The 20538-nt window shown below is 45.5% G+C and overlaps 1 protein-coding gene across 2 annotated transcripts in view; it reads left to right on the top strand.

Annotated features, from left to right (window-relative positions):
* The window catches only part of CD82 (CD82 molecule), a 46865-nt gene that overhangs the window by 18817 nt on the left and 7510 nt on the right, over nt 1–20538 (top strand). For both annotated transcript variants that reach the window (XM_065839473.2, XM_065839474.2), the window contains 6 exons: nt 930–1011; nt 6608–6680; nt 9830–9954; nt 10874–10948; nt 17833–17940; nt 20260–20451. In XM_065839473.2, coding sequence (XP_065695545.1) covers nt 949–1011; nt 6608–6680; nt 9830–9954; nt 10874–10948; nt 17833–17940; nt 20260–20451 — 636 coding nt within the window. In that variant the 5' untranslated portion in view covers nt 930–948. The remainder of the gene's footprint in view (nt 1–929; nt 1012–6607; nt 6681–9829; nt 9955–10873; nt 10949–17832; nt 17941–20259; nt 20452–20538) is intronic.

The raw sequence follows: 20538 nt of genomic DNA on the forward strand, positions 1-20538 counted from the left end.
TCCACTCTTGATGAGCTGCCTATTATACAGTTAAGAGCAACCTTGTTATCTCATGTGGGTTTACATGGGCTTTGGCCATGTTAATTAGCAGGGTTAACTTCATATACAGTAAAGTACCTTCTCTGTGGTAAAAGCCTGCACTGAAGTTTCTCTTGCTCTCTCTGTATTGCTTGCTAGTCACCCCATGGATGCATGTAGCTTCTGTAGCTGGTACCAACGAACTAAAACCAGCATCTTGTCCTATCAGTGCTCTCACACTGCTGTGGAACCTCTGAGGTTGGCTTTGGAAACTGGGACTTGTTGAAGTTTTGCCTGTCTTGATCTTGCAGCAGAACTGGTAGTGTGTAACCGTGGAGCAGACTTGCTGGTCCTCATGTGTTGTCAAAGCACCTGGTGCTGAGCTGCACACAGGACACTTGATTTTATGCTGCATTTTAAATTGACTCCTTGGCCTTGCTCTTCAGTGTTCCATCAGCTGCTTAGGGGTCAAGAGGAGATGAGATTTTTCTGGGGGAGGGAGCTGACCTTGTGAGCTCTTTCTTTGGATATATGCATCCCTTTTTTCTGCTGGGAGCGGTAACTAGAGTTGATGTTTTGGCTGATGCTATTAATGCAAAGTGTGTATAAACAATGATGGAATTACAAGTGTATTTGTGATAGAAATCCTTTCTGTAACTGCTGATAGCCCTCTGTCACTCTCCGTGAGATCTTGCAGCAGTGGCTGTTTGTATTTGTAGTGACAGTGGTGTCCTGTTTTGCTACCCTGGAAAGGCAACTTGAGTAGTGTATGGAGCACGTGCTTTCTGTGCATCTGCTTTGAGACCCAGCAGGTGATCCAGAGCTCTGCACGGAGTAAGAGTGTCACTCTGAAAAGCTGTCTGAAGGACCTGTTGCTAACATAACTGGTTATCTGTCTGCTTTCCCCTTAGGTCCTGTAAGTGAAACAAGATGGGGTCTGGCTGCCTAAAAGTCACCAAGTACTTCCTCTTCCTCTTCAATCTGCTGTTTCTTGTAAGTATTGGGGGCATCTGCAGAGTAGAAGGGAAGGCCTGGACTAAAAATAGCTGGAAAGGTGTTTTTTCTGAATGTTGGCCCAGTGCGTTCATTACAATGGCCAGAGTTTTGGAAGAAAGCAGAGAGTTCCTGAAGCTGAGGGGCATCAAGCTTCTGCGCAGCTCCCAGGTATGTCAAGCTGCTCCACTCCCAGTACCCACCTGCTGTCCCCAATGCACATAGCTCCCTTCCTGCAGTAGGAATGGAAAACAGGAGTTAAGGGTTCTTTCTGGAAGGAGAGTGAGTAGTTGTAGCTACTTGGTCTGCCACATGTGAAGCAGCAGCTGAGCTACCCTTGACTATCAAAGCTACAAAACCTGCCAAGTAATGGCAGTGCCCTCCTAAATAAGCCAGACAAGCTTCAAAGAACAACTCTAATTTTCTTTGAGTCCCAATGTCTGGTTTTGATTTTTAACCAGATTAATTAGTCCAAGTCCCCTATTTGAAATGGAGTTGGGAGGTAAGGGATGCTGAGGCAGGCTCACATGGGGAAATGAGGCAGCCCACTGGATGCTGTCATTTTCAAGCGTGAGGCTCGGCAAAAGATGAGCTCCTTTTGGATCAGAGTGGGTCTGAGAGGGCCATACACATTCTCACATGCATCCTTTCATGAAGCTTAGATATCTTGTGACATGTAGATGGTGACAGTGCTGTTGGTACTGCCCTCCTGCTGTGGGATGGTGTAGTGGGGAAGCATTAAGTTTTCAGCTTTCTACATATCAACAAGAAAATAGCCTGATATTGTTACCATTTGTGCAGCATATAAGGGGAAGGAAGGGCCAGGCTGGGAAAGCAGGGAGGGAAATGGAACACGATAAGGTGAGCACTGCTTTCTGGTCTGTTCCTGCACACAGATTCACTCTTGCTTCCTGCAGGGGTGTGCTGTGCTGCTGGCACATGGGCTTGACCTTGAGACACATCTGGATCTGCTTTCCCTTGGCTTATTCTGCTGGCTCTTTCCTCTCTGTGCTTTGTTTCCATCTGAAAAGTATTTAGCTCTGGTCTAAGGGCTGAAAGTCAGGGGTGCTCAAAGCATCCATGGGGTAGACTACTGGGGGGAAGGGGAGAGGAGAGGTTTTTCAAGTGCTGCTATATCTTTCAGAGTATGATCTGGTTTACTTTAAGAATAGGAAAGAAAACCAACTGAGTGCAAGCCTGTCCTCTCACTAGTGCAGGACTCCTGAAGACGTATTAGCATTCGGGCTATCTCTTGATGAGATGGCGCTCTTTAAGCAGTGTGTAACTTAGCCAGTCTACCCTGGGAAGCAGAGCTGCATTTGTTAAGGTAGTGCTTTAGCCTTGCTGAAGCCCAGTACCTGGGCACCGTCTAGTCTTCGTTTATCCCTGGTCCAGGTTCTTTAGCTAACCTCTGTATAGAGACAGTTCTCTTCAAGAAATCCAGCCTAGCATGGAGAAGAAGGGGGAAGATAACAGCCTGAAATATTATGATGCGTTACAACACTGTTGCTGTTTTTGCTGGATGCTATCAATGATCATTGTGGTATCCCTTTCCCAAGTTACCCTTCTCTCCCCTCTCTGCTGAGCCAGGCATGGTTGTGGGCAGCCTGCGGGGAGAACTATGCTGTCAGGAGGAAGAGTTGAGCTGCTCTGTCAGGCTGACCCGTGTCTGCTCTGAAAAGCATTTTCCTATATTCTGAAGACTAGGATGACAAGCACTGAATCTCTCTGTGGCTCTTGGGTAGCCTTGAACACTTCTGTCTGGGTTGCAAGTGATTGGAAGCAGCTGCTCTTTGTCCTGTGCACACCCTGCTCCAAACTATCTCCTCTGGTGTAGCAGGCAGCCTCCTTCGCTCTTGGGGAAGGCTGATCAGATACATTGAGCTGGGCCTGGAGAGTAAGAGTTTTAAGGTGGGATGTGAGGAGGTCTGTGCTGATTGAGGGGAGAAGCCACTTTAATGACCTCTTCGCAAAGCTGAACATGGGCACTGTCTTCCCCTCAAGCTGCTCTGTGGAAGTGAGGTCTCTGAAGCTGCTGTGTTCTGCTGGGGAGCTTGATGCTTCTCTAGAGTGAGGATATTGAGTGTGCTTCTGTCTTGATAGGTGTCAGTCATTTTGCACATGCCAGATGTTGAGGAAAGTGGTATCCATTACTCTCGCTGTCACAGGAAGTGATTGACATGAGGAGCTTTTTCAATTACAGGTGTTCAGAGATTGAATGGGGGAGATTCTTGAGCCTATACAAAGTGGTAGATCAATAATAATCTGGCCGAGAAACTGCTTCTGAGTTGCTGTGAGCCTCCAGCACAGAGAGGTTTTTCATGGCTCATACTTGGTTTCCTGGAGCTGCTGAGTTCTGTTGAGGGGAGTGCTTGCAGGAATGTGAACAGTAATGCTGGCGATGGAGCTCAGTGTCTGCTCCGTACCTTGAGCCAAGCCTCTGCTTGCACCCTGTGTAGGGCAGCCCACACTGTCTGAAGTGTGTTCTCCAGCCTTGCTCAGAGCTGATGAATTAAGCCTTTAGAGACATGCTAGTGACTCTTTTAGAAGTCAGTCATTGAAATAACACTCCTCTACAGCTCGAGGTCTGTGAGAAGGTCCCTTGCTGTAGCTGAAGTAGTTCAGGGACTTGGTGGTATTTTGCAGTCTTGCAGCATTACGTTCAGGGAAGGGTTTGACCTGCTTTGATTAAAGGGAAGAAAGTTATGTGCACTGCTTGCCTACTTGCCACAAAAGATACCAAAAACATAAGCTTGGAGTATAAGCTTATTTTCTCTAATCAAAACTTAACACATCTCTACCTTCTTGGGTAGCAGACGCAGGCCACAGCAGATGCTTCTCCTTAAAGGGAAAACAGTTCTGTGAGACACATTCAACAGTCTCTGGAAACAATTTGTTTAGAATATAGGACTGTCTGTCCTTTATCTAACCCTTCTGTAAAAGGAGCAAAAGGCTACAACCTAAAATCCTGGAGTTTAAGAGCTGTTCTGTTGGCCCGTGTGTCAGGCTCAATGTTACCTCGCACAGTCTGAGTGTGATGGAAAGCAGTGCTGGGGGAGGGCAGCTGAGGGCCCCAGCTGCTCCTTCCAGAAAGGTGAGTCAGCTCCATCACAGCTTAGTTCTTCCATGCCCTTCTTCACTGGGCTCTGCTGTGGGAAGCTGCTGGCCCTGCCTTAGGCAGCTGCATCCTTCTGGCTTGGCTGTGGAAGGGGCTCTTGCTGAAGTCAGGGGTGAAATCTGTACCACCGAGGTGGAGGGGAGACATCTGTCCCCCACTTCAGGAGTTTAAAGCAGTGGAACAGAGGAATTAAACTCAATGGAAGGCAGATGTGATTTCTTCTATAGAGGGTCTGAAGCCAAGCTAGTGGCAGAAGCAGCTTTGCTATGTTATGCAAACTCCTGAAGATGCTGAGCAGAGATACTATACTGCTAGGAGGTAAATATGCTGTTGTTAATAGGACAGTGTTTTGTCCCCATGGTTTATTTTCTCCCTGCCTTCCCCTTTCAGTGTTTTCCACAGCAGCTCCTGGCAAACGCACGAGTTGTGGACTAGAGCAAAGATCAGAGTGAAAACAGGCCTTGGATAGTCTGAACACCTCATAACAAATAACTTCACAGGAACTCAGCTCAGCAGCCCTTCTGTGTTCTGTCAGCAACAGCAAAACTTAGGTGACATTTCAGGGTCAGTGAGCCAAGAGAGATGTCACATACAGGCCAGTTTACCTCTTCGTTAAGACAGATATTTTATTAAGACTATAGTTTAAATGTGGCACTCCCTCAGACTGTAAATTCAGCAGTTCTTGGCAATACAAAGTTTGAGAGGCATTCTTTAGGCGCCACAGCTGTTGCATGTCAAAAGGCATTTCTAGTTTGATCAGCAGATTGAGCACTGTAGTGCAGCATGTTGGAACATAAGACAAGGGGGAATTCTTGTTACTGCTATCTTGTCTTTTGTTTTGGTGTTTTCTTTTTTGTTGTTGTTGGGTTTTTTTGTGTGTGTGTTTTTGTTTGTTTTTTTCTGGGATAAAACAGCTACATGCTTTCAGCAGCTGAATCAGTCTTCTTCATCCATCTTCATAATGGGAACTTGCTTGGTGACTTTCTAATGCTGTCCCCAGAACCAACTACATCTTGTGCCCTCTGCCAAGCCAGGAAAACTTGCAGGCAGCTTATTTCAGACCATTGCTTTATCTTTGCTTGGAAAACCTTATTTGTATAAGTAGCTGAAGCATAGTGTAAACTTTCAAAATGTGGAGCCAATGACTGGCTGTACAACCCTGTCTGCCAACTTCCTTCACCTGGTGGTTTGACGTTTTCCTTTTCTCCCAAACATCAGAGCATTCTGTAATGAAGCACAGAATTGCAATCTTTCTTCAGCCCTGTTGGCTTATTTAGCATTTCACTTCATCCTATCTTGAAATCCTGCTGGTGTAAGAACTACTGCTTGCAGTTCATGTCCTCAGGAAGCATCTCATTTGCACTCCTTGTTCCTTCAAAGTCTGTTTTAGGTCTTTGCACAGCAAGTAGTTTCTAACTTTTGCCAGTTTTGGTTGGCTGAACAGCACAAGTTTCAGCTTCTTATCAAACCTGTAGGCTTACAACCTTCTCAGCATAGTTACTTTAATATGGGTATAATGGTGCTCTCATCCTAATTTTGGAGCCAGGATCATCTAAATGCAAACACCTCACAGTATAATATAAAATGTGGTGATACCTGGAAGGTAAAACAAAACATGCTGTCTTCCCCCCTTCAATATGAAATGGGAAAACGGTGTCTCTTGCCTTCTCAATTCAATGTCTGGATTCAGCTGAGATCTCATGGGGACATATTGCTCTATTAATCCTTGCCCTAGATAAGAAAGTGGTGAGTGAGGCAGAGACTGTGACTGATGTTTCATAATTCTTGACTCAGTGGTAAGATGTGTTGGCTTGACGAGCTGGGGTGTTCTGGCATAAAGTAGTAGCCAGGACAAGATGCCTAAGCTTGGCTTTGGAAGGCGCAAAGCACTTCACTCAAGGGAACCTGCATGCAAAGCGAATGCTGCTGTTTTCTTGCATTTGTGAGTTGAAGCCATAGCATTATAACAGAGCCTGACAAGCTGAAGATTTCCTTCCTGGGAAGGTTCCAGCTGCCAGATATCTAATCCTTTGGTAGCTGGCTCCCAGCCTGGTCCCATAGGGTCAGGGACTTCTCTATTCAAAAAAATCTTTAAAATCATATGCTAGATGTGTTTGTCCTTCCTCAGTTCTTCACAGAAGCAGTGCACTTACCCTTTGCTTCTGCCAACAAGATTGTAGCAGCAGGGCGTCTCTTCCTCAGACTGTTTTGAACAGTCCTCCCATACAACATCACGTACTACTAAAATACCCTGTGAAGGACTGCCAAGCAGAACCTGGGGCTCCTGTGCAGTTGGCCAAGGCACTCTTCCTGGAGGCATGCTAATCCTGTTTACTTTGGGAGCCATACCATGGGGAAGATGGGTGGGAACAGCAAAAGAATGGTTGCTTTTCCTCTGGAAGTATGGAGAATGGTGACTGCATCTTTTTTGTCTAAACTAACAAGCCATTTGTATATGTGGTGTTCTTATTCTTTCAGATCCTGGGTGCTGTGATCCTTGGCTTTGGAATATGGATTCTGGCTGACAAAACTAGTTTCATCGCAGTTCTGCGTAAGACTGTGTTACTTCATCTTCTTTCTCCTTCTGAATTGACTCTAGTCCAGGGCTGTGCTTGACTATGGTGTAGTCTAGGGATGGTGATGCTTTTATGTGTGGCCTGTGACTTGAGCAGTAACCTATAGCAAGATGGGACTTTATCAGGGACAGGGTGAAAGGGAGCAGCCCTGCAGACACAGCATTTCTCCTGGTCTTGTGGATTGCAACACCAGAGTCAGACTGAGTGAGGCCATTGCTCCTTCACCCAGCAATCCAAATACTTAAACATAGGTACTAGTATTTCATGCTATTTTCACTGTGTACTCTGGTGTTTCCACAACAGCTTCATTATTACCGTCACGTCTGAAGTCCCCCAGTTCCTTAATGTAGTTTTGCTATACAAGTTCCTTATGTGCCCACTGCTTTCTGTAATGATCTGTTTCAATTTGACTGTTTTAAATGCCAAAGAAAGTATCTGGTTTTATTGAAGCTTCAGGTATGTTGGAAGTAGCCAATATATTTGTTCCTAAGCAGTAGAGGATGTACATCTGAGGGAGGACAGAAGGTGTGGGTCTGAAGTGTTTAGTGCTCTGACTACTGAAACATATGCAGTTATACACATCTCATGAGACTTAGCCTGGCCATCAGAGGAATTTCGTGTCACTGCATGTGCGAGGGGCGAGCTTCCTTCCCCTCTAAGTCAGTCAAGAGCATCGACTCAAGTCTTTAACAGAGGGTCTGCTTTCTGCAACAACCAAAAAACTGAGCTGACTTAGCAGAGCTTGAGCTTTGCAGGGCAGTAAGTGGACTCTCACCAAATGGGTAGCTCAGCCCCATCTTTCACAAGCTTTGCTTCCTTTGTGCTTTTTCCTAGAGAGGGTTTCAAACAACTTTTCTGCTTGGTGGGTCTGGTTACCCACTGCCAATATCTCCAATATTGCTGGCTCCAGCAGTAGTGTCAGATGCTGCAGGAGGGCTGCCTGCACACTACTGGCAGGTCCAAGAAGTGAAAAGTAATGGCATTCATAGCACTGTTCCCAACTACACTGATCCTGCAAAGCACTTGATACCCGAAGCCCTGCTGAACAAGCTGGCCTGGCTTCAGAAGGCACTGGGAGACAACACCCCCGCTAATGCCACGCACACAGATACTGCTGCTTGCTCTGTTTGTTGTGCTGTGGCATCTGGCTTGCTACTGCAGTACTAGAAGGGCAAGAAGCACAAGGGATGTTGGTTAATAAAGTGGGAACATGAGCAGAAATGCACTTTCAATACAGGCAGCCAAAAGGAGCTTATTGGGGCCTGGCTATTTGCAGCACCCCTTCACAGTCAGTGTTAGGCACCAGTGGGCCAGCAGATGTTCCCCCGGGCTGATGGGCTTTACTGAAGATGTACTTGCAGATGTATAAAGTCCCTGAGCTTGGCTTTGCTTCTTCCCATTTTACCCACAATCTCTGCTAACAGAGCATTTAAGGATTTAGCTTCCTTCCTGGAGATTTCCAGCATCAGTTCCTTCTCCCTGCCCCCTCATTTCCTTTCCCATGCCTTGCCCCTCTTTCCCTCTGCTTTAGTAACCTGGACGTCAGGGAGGGAACCCAGCACAGCACAGCAGGGCACTCCAGACGCTGCCAAGGAGCCTGTTGTATTTGCTTGGCCTCCTGCCCAGCACAGGGGAAAACACGGAGTGACAGCAAACAGAGCAGGAGTCATTTTGCCAGAAGAACCTTCTCTTGCAAGACAAGATGTATTGCAGAAGACAAGATGTATTGTGGATGAGAAGTGCAAGCATGGCTCCTGTCCCTTTGTCACACTTCTCTGAATGGCTTTTGAGTTGGGAATACTTTTTTCTTACTTCTAATGAGAAGTTGACTAAGCAACTGCTTTCTAGCACTGTGGGGATTCTGCAGCTGGGGCACTTGAATGCTCGTGTGATGGCTGAACAGGTTCTGGGGGAGTGAATAGTGTAGTCTTGTGAAGGCCACTCCTGTAAGGCTGCTACTTCAGTAAATGCTTTGCAGTGTCAACACCTAACGTATTTTAGGAGGAGCTCAGAGGAAGCTTGCCTCCTGGGACTTCTGTCCAGGAAACTAAACACTGAGCTCTAGGAACATTATTTTCATTAATCACTGGACATCCAGAATTCCCCTATGCTGTGCAGCATGTAGGTTTAAGAATGTCTCTGAATGATAAATGAGGTTTCTGGTTACTATTTCTAGACAGAGTATCTCATCAACATTAATGCCGTAATGCTTGCTTCCTCCAATCCTGTTCTGCAAGAAATAGTCCTGTCACCAACCCAGATGTAAGAGCTTGTTTCTTCTGTTGCTTGCAGTACTAAATGTTGAGAGGAGAGGACTGACAACACCAGCATGTCTGAAGTAATACTCACTAAATTTGGTTGAAAAAACCGTTGAGTGTTCAAGAGTACAGTCATTCCAGACATGAGAGCAAGAGATAGCTAGAAGGTTACCTAAAAGTAGCTAATTTGGGCATGATATCTGTTTTGATCTTGGAATAGTATCTATATGCAGGAGGTCATACACAGGTGCTGCAACAACCTGCAGTGAGTGCCTGGCCACAAGCCATTCAACACCAACCTGTCCCATCATCTGTGCTCAACACTACCTGTAGCTCTTGCATCATGTTTCACTCCATGGACTTTGTGTGTCCCACTGTTGATTTTAAGTGTAAAAGTGAAAACAGAATGGCTGGAACAAGGAATAGTGCATTAGAGTGAAAAGCCAAACCAAAAAGGGTTTTTAGGACTTGAAAAAAAGCTTCCCTGAAGATAGCAAAGGGAATTGAAGCAAACAGGCAATAGTTCTGGAGTAGAACATACTTATCTTACTCTCACTCAGAGTGCATTCATGAGGGAGTTAAAAATCCAGTAAGCAGCTAACTTTCTCCAAACAAGGTTCATTTGTTTGGAGTGACCTTGAGTCTTCCAGACTCATATAATGGAGACCTGCAGGTTGGCCTTGAAAGTCTTATCAGAAAAAAACTCAGAATCAGCCTTCTGTCCCCATGTTCAGCAAGCCTCTGTGCGGTCCCTTTGTAGAGGACAACGCACTATTATAAGTAGATATGAAGGAAGTTCTCTGAATGGTGATGGCTGATGTAGTTTTTGCCAGTAGCTAACTTTGTTCTTCTCCTGGCCCCTACAGAGCTGTCATCTCCCTCCCTGAAGACTGCTGCGTACATCCTCATTGGTGTTGGGGCTCTGACCATGCTGATGGGGTTCCTGGGCTGTCTTGGAGCCGTCAATGAAATCCGATGTCTCTTGGGTCTGGTGAGAGAATTCATGCTATGTTTTAGATCCACCCTTTAATGTCTCTCCTGCAAAATATCTGTTGGATTGTAGCTGGGGCTCGGTTCTCCTAGTACTTCTGCTAGGTTAACTTAGATCCAGTTTTTAATTTGCACACATTAAATTCTTCAGCATTAAACAGGCTACAGCAGTGCTTCCTCAGGCATTACTGATTATGAGCTAATAACTCTGTGAAATTAAAGAGAACACCACTGCCACTTCCTACAAACAGTGGGTTGAGGACTGCCAACTAAGGTGAGATGTCCCAGGTGACTCAGTACCTTGTCCTACCACCTCAACTTCCCAGTTGGCCTTGTGCTCTCGGTGCAAGGAACCAGTATCAAAGGCAGTGAGAGAGAAGAGGAATAGTGACAGTGTCCTGCTGTGCTGCAAATTTCAACTTCTGTGGAAAGTGCAAGAGTTGAGAGAGACTTGACTAGGAATGTCCTGTATGTCAGGACCTCTGTTCAAATGGTTCATCTGTAGGAAATTTTGTGGCTGTGATGGATGAGATGGCAACAGCTTGATAAACCTTAGCTGCCACTTGACTCCTGCTTATTCAGAGCACACGTGTATAGGAAACCAAGTATGGCCACACTGTGTGTCCTGGCATTAGGAACATCTAATGTAATGGTAGTAACTGCTTGTAAACTCTCTCCCTCCTGAAGTCTTCCTGTTGATCTGATGGAAGAAGTGCTGAAGTGCACTGGTCTGATATCGGTGCTCATACTTAAGCCTTTTACTGGGGACAGCATTGTTGAGAGCAGAGCGTTTTTGCAGGCAAAGGTGATGGCTCAATGTCGTGACTTCTTCTGAATATGAAATCTTACTAAAACTTCTGCTGTTATGTACAGACCTTTCTACAGGCTGATAGTGACAATCTATTCTCTTTTGTTTCCAGTACTTCACCTGCCTGATGGTAATTCTCATAACTCAGGTTGCTGCTGGACTGGTCATCTACTTCCAGAAGGAAACAGTAAGTGTTTCTTACTTTGCATGTTCTCCTTGGCCTTGGTTTGGAGGAACAGGAGACACCTGACAGTTTGTTCTTCCAAATTGGACTATGCCATTAGCAAGCATAACTGGATTCTTCTTTCCTCTACCCCAGCTCAGCAGCTTTGCTGTACAGTTTGTTTCTTCTGTACCTGCCAGCCTCAGTAGTGCTACTTTCTCAAGTATTATGAATCCGTTTCATAGAATCATAGGGTCTCTTCCAACTGAGATTATTCTATGTAGACTTCATTTTTGGGTAGTGGGAACAGTAAGAAGCAATTCTTGCTAGGCTTTTGAGCACAGTTCCTCCTGATCCTGCTGCAAACTATTATTTGGGCTTGTAGTAGTAGGGGTTACTGCCGTGTTGCCATCACTGGGGGTTTACTAGCCTGAGTGACTGCTGTTGGGACTGGCCTCCCTCCTTGTGTCTTGCTGTTCTGTCCTTTCAGTCCTTCGGCATTTGTATGTAAAACTCTCCTTGGAAGAGCTGTCCTCTTTCCTGAAGAGCAAACCCAAGTACGTCACAGTTCCTGTACTACAGTTTGAGCTTGAAGCCAAGTGGTTCAACATTTTGAAGTGGATCTCTTTGTCAGGAATGCAGTTTCACAGTGTGTGCTTCTAGAGCTCCAATAGTGTAAAGGGAATAACTTTTGAGCTACTTAAGTGCATTGCAACAGCTGATCCTGGCTATAGGTTCCCTGGCCAGGACAGTGCCTGGTCAGGCCTCCAGCTGTTTGACAGCTGAACTGGGAGCCACATTCATGCAGTGGGAACAAGTTGTAACTGTGGGATCCCGGCTGGATTCTGTCCTGGTATGCGTATTTCTGGTGCCTGTTGTGGGTAACCCTGTCACAGAACTGTATATCTGTACTACTGTACAACTGTGCTTGCTTCTCCTGAGCCAACCTTCCTGCTAGGTGATCACAGAAAGCAGGTGATTGAGGAAGTTGTGGATGGGGCCTGGTGGTGAAGTCTGGGGGCAGGGGGAAGGTGCCTGCCCCCAGCATCACTGATATGAGCTTTGTGCAAGTGGCTGTGGTGACCGTGAACAGCTGCTGACTGCATTCCTTGGCAAATCTGGTGTGAGTGCAGCTTGTTTGCCAGGCTGGCTGGAGCTGAAGGAGAAACTGAAATGTTGGCTAGCTGGTGCGTAACATTACAGCTTTAAACAAGCTGCTGATTCTCAACAAAGAGCTCTGACTAATGCAGAGGAGGAGGAGCGGGGTTGGGCATTCCACTGCAATGGGCAAATGTGACTTTTCAAACCATGAAATTCCATACCTCTGTTGGTATTTCTCTTCCAGCTGTCACTCTACTCTAGAAAACTCCAGCTTCCAAGCTGTAGTTCTTAATTTGAACCTCAGTCAGACCAGGGAGAGAATAAAAGTACTGAGGGTTATTCTGGACAGCACTTGGAGGTAATGTGGCTGAGTTCGTCACTGTACAGATCCAGCAGAATGGTAGGGGAAGCTAGGCTTTGAACAAATGCTTCTGTTCCATCCTCAGTGAGCAAGACTTATTGAAAACCTCTTCTAGAGCCCTTCTACTTTAGGGATCATCTGAAGTACCTGCCTAGAGCACTAAGAAAAACTGTTTCAGCAAGGTCTCAGCTGAAACCTCCCACACACTGGTTTGTGGCTGTGCTTCAGTGATGCATGTCGCTCTGCTTCACTTGATGTGCGTCATGCCAGGGCAACTCGGAGCACAGTGAAGCAAACTGAAAACTGCTCAGGATCCAGTCCCTAGATGTCTATTGTGTTCTTTGTGTTTGTTTATTTCTTTCTGACTTCATGAACCTGGTTACATACAAAACAAGGAACAGCAAGACTGGAGGATAAAATTATCTTGGATCCATAATGCAGCAGGGTGATACTCGCTCCTGCGCTTCTTGTAACTGAAGTATTTATTTCTGCACTGCAGGAGAGTAGACAGGATTCTTGTACTCCTCTCCACCTGCCCTTTCTGCCCTTTTTGTGATTAGTAGCTACTGAACAGATTAAATTTATTTTTTTTAATTTTTTTTTTTTTTTGGGGGTGGGGGGGGAGGAATAGCTTTCTTTTACTTGTCGAAATCCTTCCTCACCCCTGACACCTGAAAATATGCTGAAATAGGGTTAGTTTAACTGTAAAAGGCTGTGTGTGTGACAGCAAGGCTGCTGCTTTGCCTCTCCCATGGGTATTGCTAGAGGAATGCCCCTTCAGTACTCCCAGTACTGCTGGGAGGGCATTAAGCAACATCCATTTCCCTACATCTGTTGGTGACTGAAACTATGTGGTGGGGTGGGGTTTTTTAGGGACAAGAAAACAGTAATGTCACGGATGTTGCAAATGGTGTTCTGCTTTGTGAGCTGAATGTTGGTGCTCACCTACATCTAGTGGGTCACGAACATGTGAGAGCCTGAGCAAGGTCTCTCTTGGCCTGCTTCACACAGTTCTCTGCAGTTCTCTGCCTTGAGCCAAGGAGAGCAGTGGTCTTCTGGGAATTGCCCTACTTGCTGGTTATTGTTTGCTGCAAACAGGCCAGAGTGATTGTGTGCAGTGACTTGCCTGGGGCTACGGACTATGCATTAGTTTCAGAATCAGGAGTAACTAGTGGGGTGAAAACCCCCTCCTGTTTTTTTGAACCTTTTTTTGTTTGCAGACTAGCTGCTAATAAAACTCGGCGCTTGTCAGGCCACACCTGGAATACTGTTTTCAGTTTTGGTCTCCACTATACAAAAAAGATGTGGACAGATTGGAGAGGGTCCAGAGAACGGCCACAAAGATGATCAAAGGGCTGGGAAGCTGCTGTATGTGGAAAGGCTGAGAGAACTGGGCTTGTTCAGCCTTGAGAAAAGAAGGCTCAGGGGAGACCTCATCACCATGTTCCAGTATTTAAAGGGCAGCTACACAGAACAGGGAGATTCCCTTTTCAGGAATCACATGGAAAGGAAGAGGGGCAATGAGAACAAATTGTTCCTGGGGAGATTCCGATTGGATGCAAGAGGAGAATTTTTCACTATGAGAACAATCAGTCATTGGAATAATCTCCCTAGGGAAGTGGTGAATTCCCCACCATCAGACACCTTTAAGGTTCAGCTGGACAGGGTTGGACCATCTTGTCTAAACTGTGCTTTTACCAAGAAAGGTTGGACCAGATGATCCTTGTGGTCCATCCCAACCTGGTATTCTATTCTATGAAATGCTGGGGGAATGATCTAGCTTGAGTCTTGGACAGAGGGACAGGAGAAATGACCAGTGGTGTCTGACAGTGGAAGAAGCCTGCATGATTCATTTAGAGACTGGAATGAAAGATGTATGCTGTTGCTTCTGGTGTTCACCTTTCCCCAGCTGACAGGCCTTGAAAGGATGAAGTTGTTGAAAGCCTGCCTAAGTGTTCAATATGCCTTTCTAGCTTGTTGCTCTTTCAGTTTTCCTCTGCCAAGTGCAGAAGGGTGATCAGCTCCATGTGCCTGTGTTTCCCCATTGGGCTGCTCTGCCAGGGAAACCTGTGGACAAGCTGCCTGTGTGTACTCTCCAGAGCTGAACTATTGTTTGTGTAATATGTCCCCTTTCTTCAGTTACTGTCTGAAACACCTAAGAATGCCTGAGTTTTTCTTTAACTGAAATGCCCCACTTTTGGGAACCAGGGCCATTTGTAAGATTTCTTGCCTGTTCTCATGTAAGGGTAGAGGTGGAGCAGAGATGCAGCTTCCCTATGCAGCAGTGACTGGGGACATCTAGTTCAGGCCCTGTCTCTGCTTGTGGTGGGGTCCTGGGATAGAGAACACAGGCACTGCCTGGGATTCTTGCAGAAGTGACCCTAGGCTTCACCGGCCTAATAGCTAAGGGGCCAGATGGGCAGGACAACAAACTAGTTCTCCTTACATGTGGAGCAGCAGTGTGCAGGGGGGCAAGGGTGGGAACACAGAGGTTCAGTAACTGATAAGGCTTATGGCAGCAGCCAAGGCCAATCTCATTAGTGAGAACCAGGTCAGGCTGCCTTGATTTGAAGGGAAGGAAAAGGGGAAGCCAAGTAATTAAAAGGGGAAGATCTACACATCATGAGAAGAAAGATCATGCAGCTCCCATCTGTCTGGGCTGACGTAGCTGATCCCAGTGAGCTGAGCTGCTGTTTTCCCAGGAGGAAGAGTTGCTGATGTAGAGAAGCTTCTCTGTAGCAGTAGGCACTGCTTCCTCTTGCTGGGTGTCCCTGGATTTGCCGTGGTCATTTGCAATGTTTAACAGTAAAAGGAAAGGGAAAACCCATTTCCACTGATCCGAAATATGCTGTAGCACCACAGACAAAAAGGTAGTACGTAGGATGGGAGCATCCCAGTGCTCAGGCTGATCCCATCGCTCAAGCAGTCTAATGACACTTCTCTCCAACGTCTTGTGATCTGGATCTGTCCTTAGCAATTACACCTATTGTCATGTACTAGCTGGCTGAGAAGATGTCACGGTTTAGCCCCAGCCAGCAACTAAGCACCACACAGCAGATTGCTCCCCTCCTCCTGAGTGGGATGGGAGAATGGGAAAAAAAGAAAGTAAAACTCCTAGTTTGAGATAAACACAGTTTAATAGGACAGCAGAGGAAGAGAAAAAATAATAATAATAAAAGAATATACAAAACAAGTGATGCACAATGCAATTGTTCACCACCAAGTAATTGACTGTCCCCAAGCAGCAGTTCCCCTGGCCAGCTTCCCCCAGAATTGTATACTGAGTGTGACATCATATGGTATGGAATATCTCTTTGGCCAGTTTGGGTCAGCTGTCCTGGCTGTGCCCACTCCCAGCTTTTTGTGTACCTGGTATGGTGTGAGAAGCCAAAAAATCCTTTACTACTTAACAACAACTGAAACATCAGTGTATTATCAACATTATTCTTGTTCTCAATCAAAAAAACCCCAGCACTACACCAGCTACTAGGAAGAAAATTAACTCTATCCCAACCAAAACCAGGACAGAAAAGCTTCAGAAGGAGGTGGGAGGAAGGTGAAGGAGTCTGCTGGGTGGTAGCTTGCACCTCTCATCAAACTGAAAGGTGTTGTAAATATCTCTGGATAAAGAATGGGGGTGAAGGGATCATTTTATGCACCTGAGCTTTGTGGTAAGACTGTTAATGAGCAATTTAGATAGTTGTAGTCCACATGTCTTACTGTAGAAGCAGCAGTTGTAGGAGTCTGGGGAGAGGCTGGTCAATGCCTGGTGAAAAAGGACAGTTTCCGCCAGCTGTATGTCAGAAACCCAGCTGCACAGAGGAGCAGAGCGACTCGGGCCTTCCCTGAGTGGTGGAAATGAACTTCAGTGACTGAGACTCTAGACCAGCATCTCTTTTATAGCACAAGGTTAGAAATATGTTACCTGTGAGTGTTTAAGGCAGTGTTGTCCTCGAGCTTGCACTTATTTTTGACCTCTGTCTCATCTGGGGCAGGCAGCAGTCATTCAGGCCTCCGTGTTACCAGGATAACCGTACCCAGCTCTGTTTCCTTATGGCTCATCAGGTTTGCAGCCCTTCTCTGTGCCTGGGCAACGACTTGCTGGGAAGTGCTGGTGCTTTGGCTGTTGCATTGCATAGCAAAGCTGCTGGTTTGCCTTCCCTTCAAGACTGAGGCTGTATATATCACCTCATCTGTACTTGTTACTTTTTGCACTTAGCTTTTTTAAGTGACCAAAGCTGCATCTAACATTTCTGAAGAGATACAGTTTGTGCTTTGAACAACTGTTTTACTACTTTCCTCTGTCTCCTGGAAGGATTTTCCTGGTGCATACTAAGACTCCTTCTGTTCTCACTTGGGGCCACCAGAGCCTATAGGATTTTTTGTTTGTTTTGTGGCCATCAAGTGTTCAAAGTTTTTCTGTGGTACATATCCAGTTGTCCTCCATATATTATAACACCAGGACTCAACAACTTTGGTTTCTTGTCAGTTAACTTTATTTTCCTTTCTGTTCTGATCTTAAAGGGATGCGTGATTGCTCGGTCTGATATCTGAACTTCTCTGTGTATCAAATGTGCTTCCCATCAACACTGTAACAACCACAGTGCTGTACTTAATAAAGAAAGGACTTTATTCCAACTCCTAACTTCTGAGCAACCTGAGTAACAGTCTTCATAAGCTTGAGAAGAAACTGATTGGTGGAGGAAATGGTGACCTAGAATTAACTCATTTTCCTTAGAATAACTTCCCTCTTACACAGCGGCAGGCCATGCAACATTGAAAACTAGGGTGGATTTGTTGGGTTGACTTCTGCCTGGAAAAAGACTTTCTTAGCAACAAATGCCATCTGATCATCATAGTGGGACTTTATCTTGGTACACCAATTCTGTATTTCATCCTTTTGGTTGTATTTATTGCCTTCTCTCAAAAGCATAGACAAGACTGCAGAGTAAGGTATTTACAGGTCAGTCTGGGGGATTTGTAAGTGCCTGGTTGCTTTTTTTTCCTTTAAGCTTTGCTTTGTGTGCCAATTAAATGCTAGTTTTCCAAATATTTTAGTCATGGTTCTAGCTGTCTTTTTGCTGTAACTTAAAAATAGCTGTATTGTGGGAGTGCGAGAAGGTTAGGCAAAAGCTACTGTCCATTCCATTTTGGTTTGCTTTTTTATTGTGTGGTGTTTTTTGGTTGGTTTTTTTTTTTTTTTTCAGGGCTTGTAGCCTCTGTCTGTAGTTTGCCTCTGCTCTAGACCCATTTACTGAAGCTAGAGCAAAGCAAAATGTTTTCACACATCACAATGATGAGCCCCTGTTTTTCTGCACTATGGGGAAGGTTCACCCACAGCAGGAATAACACAGGTGGTAGAGAGGGGTATTATGTACCCTAAGACTCAAAGAAGAGACTACAAGGAATCAACTAATTTAATTCTCCTGCCTCTTTTCCTTGCCAGCTGAAAGATGAGTTGTCACACATAATCGCAACTCTGATTGAAAATTACGACCCTTTGAAAGATGATGAGAGGAATTTACAAGACGCGTGGGACTATGTGCAAACACAGGTGAGTCACAGAGGGCAGCAAGAGGCAGATGTTGCTATTTGTCAGTGCAGTAAATAGCCTTTTAGACTAGGCTGAGGACAGGGAAGCAGGAATTGCAAGGGACAGTGCTGTAGCACATTGTTCTAGCTGATCTACAAAGTTGCCTGTGAGGTTTGGTGCGTGCATACTAGGAAACGGTCTCGCTTGGTATTCCTAGGTAAGACCCTGAACCATTCCTGCACACTGGCTATTAGAACTACCTAGTCTTGGCTCCGTAGCCTAATGTATTTGGCCTATCAAATGGCACCCCAACACTTCTCTTTGTCTGAAGGGCCTTCAGAATATTAGCATGTGTAAAAGCCACAGTTCATGCTATTTTTGTAGCAAGTCAAGTCCCTATTCTTATTGCCACGCAAGTCAGCCGCGCTGCCTGCCTTGCTACTTGGTGCGTGTTGCTTATTGTGATGGCTCTGCTGCAAGTGTCCATGTTCTTGGCAGCCATCCAACCACCCATGGTTTCTGTTTGAACATCAGGGTCAGCGCTTGAGCAACTGGGTCAGTGCTTGAGCAACTAGTTCAGTGTTCAGGCACACTGGAGCTATGATAGCTGTTTACTGCCAAACCACAAGCTTGAGAGCTGACTGGCTGTTGTGGTTAAATATATGCCCAGCATGGGACTGGTGTGTAGTAAGTACAAGTAACAGGATTTTTCTTCTGTCTGTTCTTTGGTCTACAAAACACTGACTTGCCATATTTCTCATCCTTGGAAGGAGAATTATTTAGTTATGTTTTATCACTGTAGTTGCATCTCCTTGCTAGTGGACTCAAGAGAAGGCTGAGTCTACTGTGGAGAGGGGATCCTGCTTGAGCCCTTCTTTTATGTTGAAATAAAAGAAAAAGGCTTTGTAGAGGTGGAGAAGTCCAAGTGTTAGGTGTCTAATTCCTCTCATACACTAGAGTTAGTATTTGAAAGGGGATGGGTGTTCTGTAGACCAGTCTTGGAGTTAAATCCCAAACCTCAGTGAGGTAGTTCCTTCTGGAGGCTGGATCTTCAGAACTTGTTTAGAAATTAAATGCTTGTCCTGATGTGGCTGTTCAGCTGTTTGTAGCTCTGCTCTCATGTCTCTTATGTCAGACTGAAATATTGTTTCCTTTCTGAGCAGAGGGAGATTTTCCCTAAACTTCCACATCAAGTTTGATAGCATTTCTGCTCTGTACCACTATGCAAGTGCTGGGATCCATGCGTAAGATAAAATCTTAGCCTTGTCTGGACTTCCTGATGTGCTTTCCCCTCCAGCAAATGCAGTTTTATCATGTGGCTGTACAGGAATGTAAATGTTTCTTCGAATGGAAAACTTTCCTCATCCCATCTTCCAGCCAGTCACAACTGCAGCCAGGTGGGCACAAACTCATGGTGGCTCACTGGGGCTCAACAGCATGTCAACGCCATCGTGTGGTGGCTGCTGGTGTCCCTTGGGGGCCACAGCTCAGAGCAGTGGTACCTTGCAGTTGGGAACTGGAAAATGAAAAGTTCCTGCTTCGTGCATTCTCAGAAAATGGTGCTACTAAAAAAAAAAAAAAAAAGTTTTAGCTTTTAAACCTATAGAAATGGCATTGCTAGTTGAAGACTAGGTGCTAATCCTTTTGAGATGTCTTTGAATACAGGGGATGTCTTCTCAACACATTAATGTCTTGCCTGCCTTGCTTCTCCCTCACCAAATCAATCTGCTGGCAATGAACTGGAGGGACTGAAAAAAATCTCTAAATGTGTCACACAGGACAGTTGTCCTCCTACAGCTGACCCACCAGCAACATCTGTTTTGTACTTTTATTTCTGTTCAGCATTGTCACCTGGAGATAAGATGAGGTTTGCTAGTATTTAGTTTGCAAAAAACTGATCACAGTTACACTCTGTAGAATTGATGCCAAGCTGCATGGCCCACTGAAATCTGAGTAATCTAGGCCTCACGCGGTAAGACGTGTGAAGGATTCATATTCTAGCATGACTGGTGTGATAGAACTTTGTGGATGACCCATGCACATTATAGTCTACTATGCTCAAAGTCTACTAAAAGTGGCACTTTAACACTTGTCTTGCTAGCAGAGTGATTCTTTAGTAGGAAAATAGTGCCCCCGTCTTCTGGATGGTCCTATGCATAGGTTATCATCTGGTAACCAGGGTGATGTTCTAATATAACTAATTCATGCCAACTATATGGTCTGACTGTTGTTACGTGGAGAGCTCCTGTGTACTGCTACCTCCACTGCCTGTTTGTTTTCACATGCAGTATGTTACTAGTGCAAAGTGTAAGACCATGATGATCTCTCTCTGCTTATTAGATCGCCTGCTGTGGCTGGAGTGGAGCAAAGGACTGGGAAAACAATAAGGTTCTTATCAACCAAAGCATGACTGCCTATCCCTGCTCCTGCTCCAATAGTTCCAAGGACTTTCAGGTAGACAGCGGTTTCTGTAATCTGGATGTCTCTGTCAACGGCACTGCAACATATGCTGATTGGCCTGTTCATGAGCAGGTGAGTGGGTATGTCTGGGCTCTGTGAAGCTTCTACTGAAGTTGCCGTGTCTTCGTTCCTCTGGGAATCATTTCAAGCACTGTTTTC

Source organism: Patagioenas fasciata, chromosome 5 (genome assembly GCF_037038585.1).
Source record: "Patagioenas fasciata isolate bPatFas1 chromosome 5, bPatFas1.hap1, whole genome shotgun sequence".
In the NCBI taxonomy this organism is placed as follows: Eukaryota; Metazoa; Chordata; class Aves; order Columbiformes; family Columbidae; genus Patagioenas; species Patagioenas fasciata.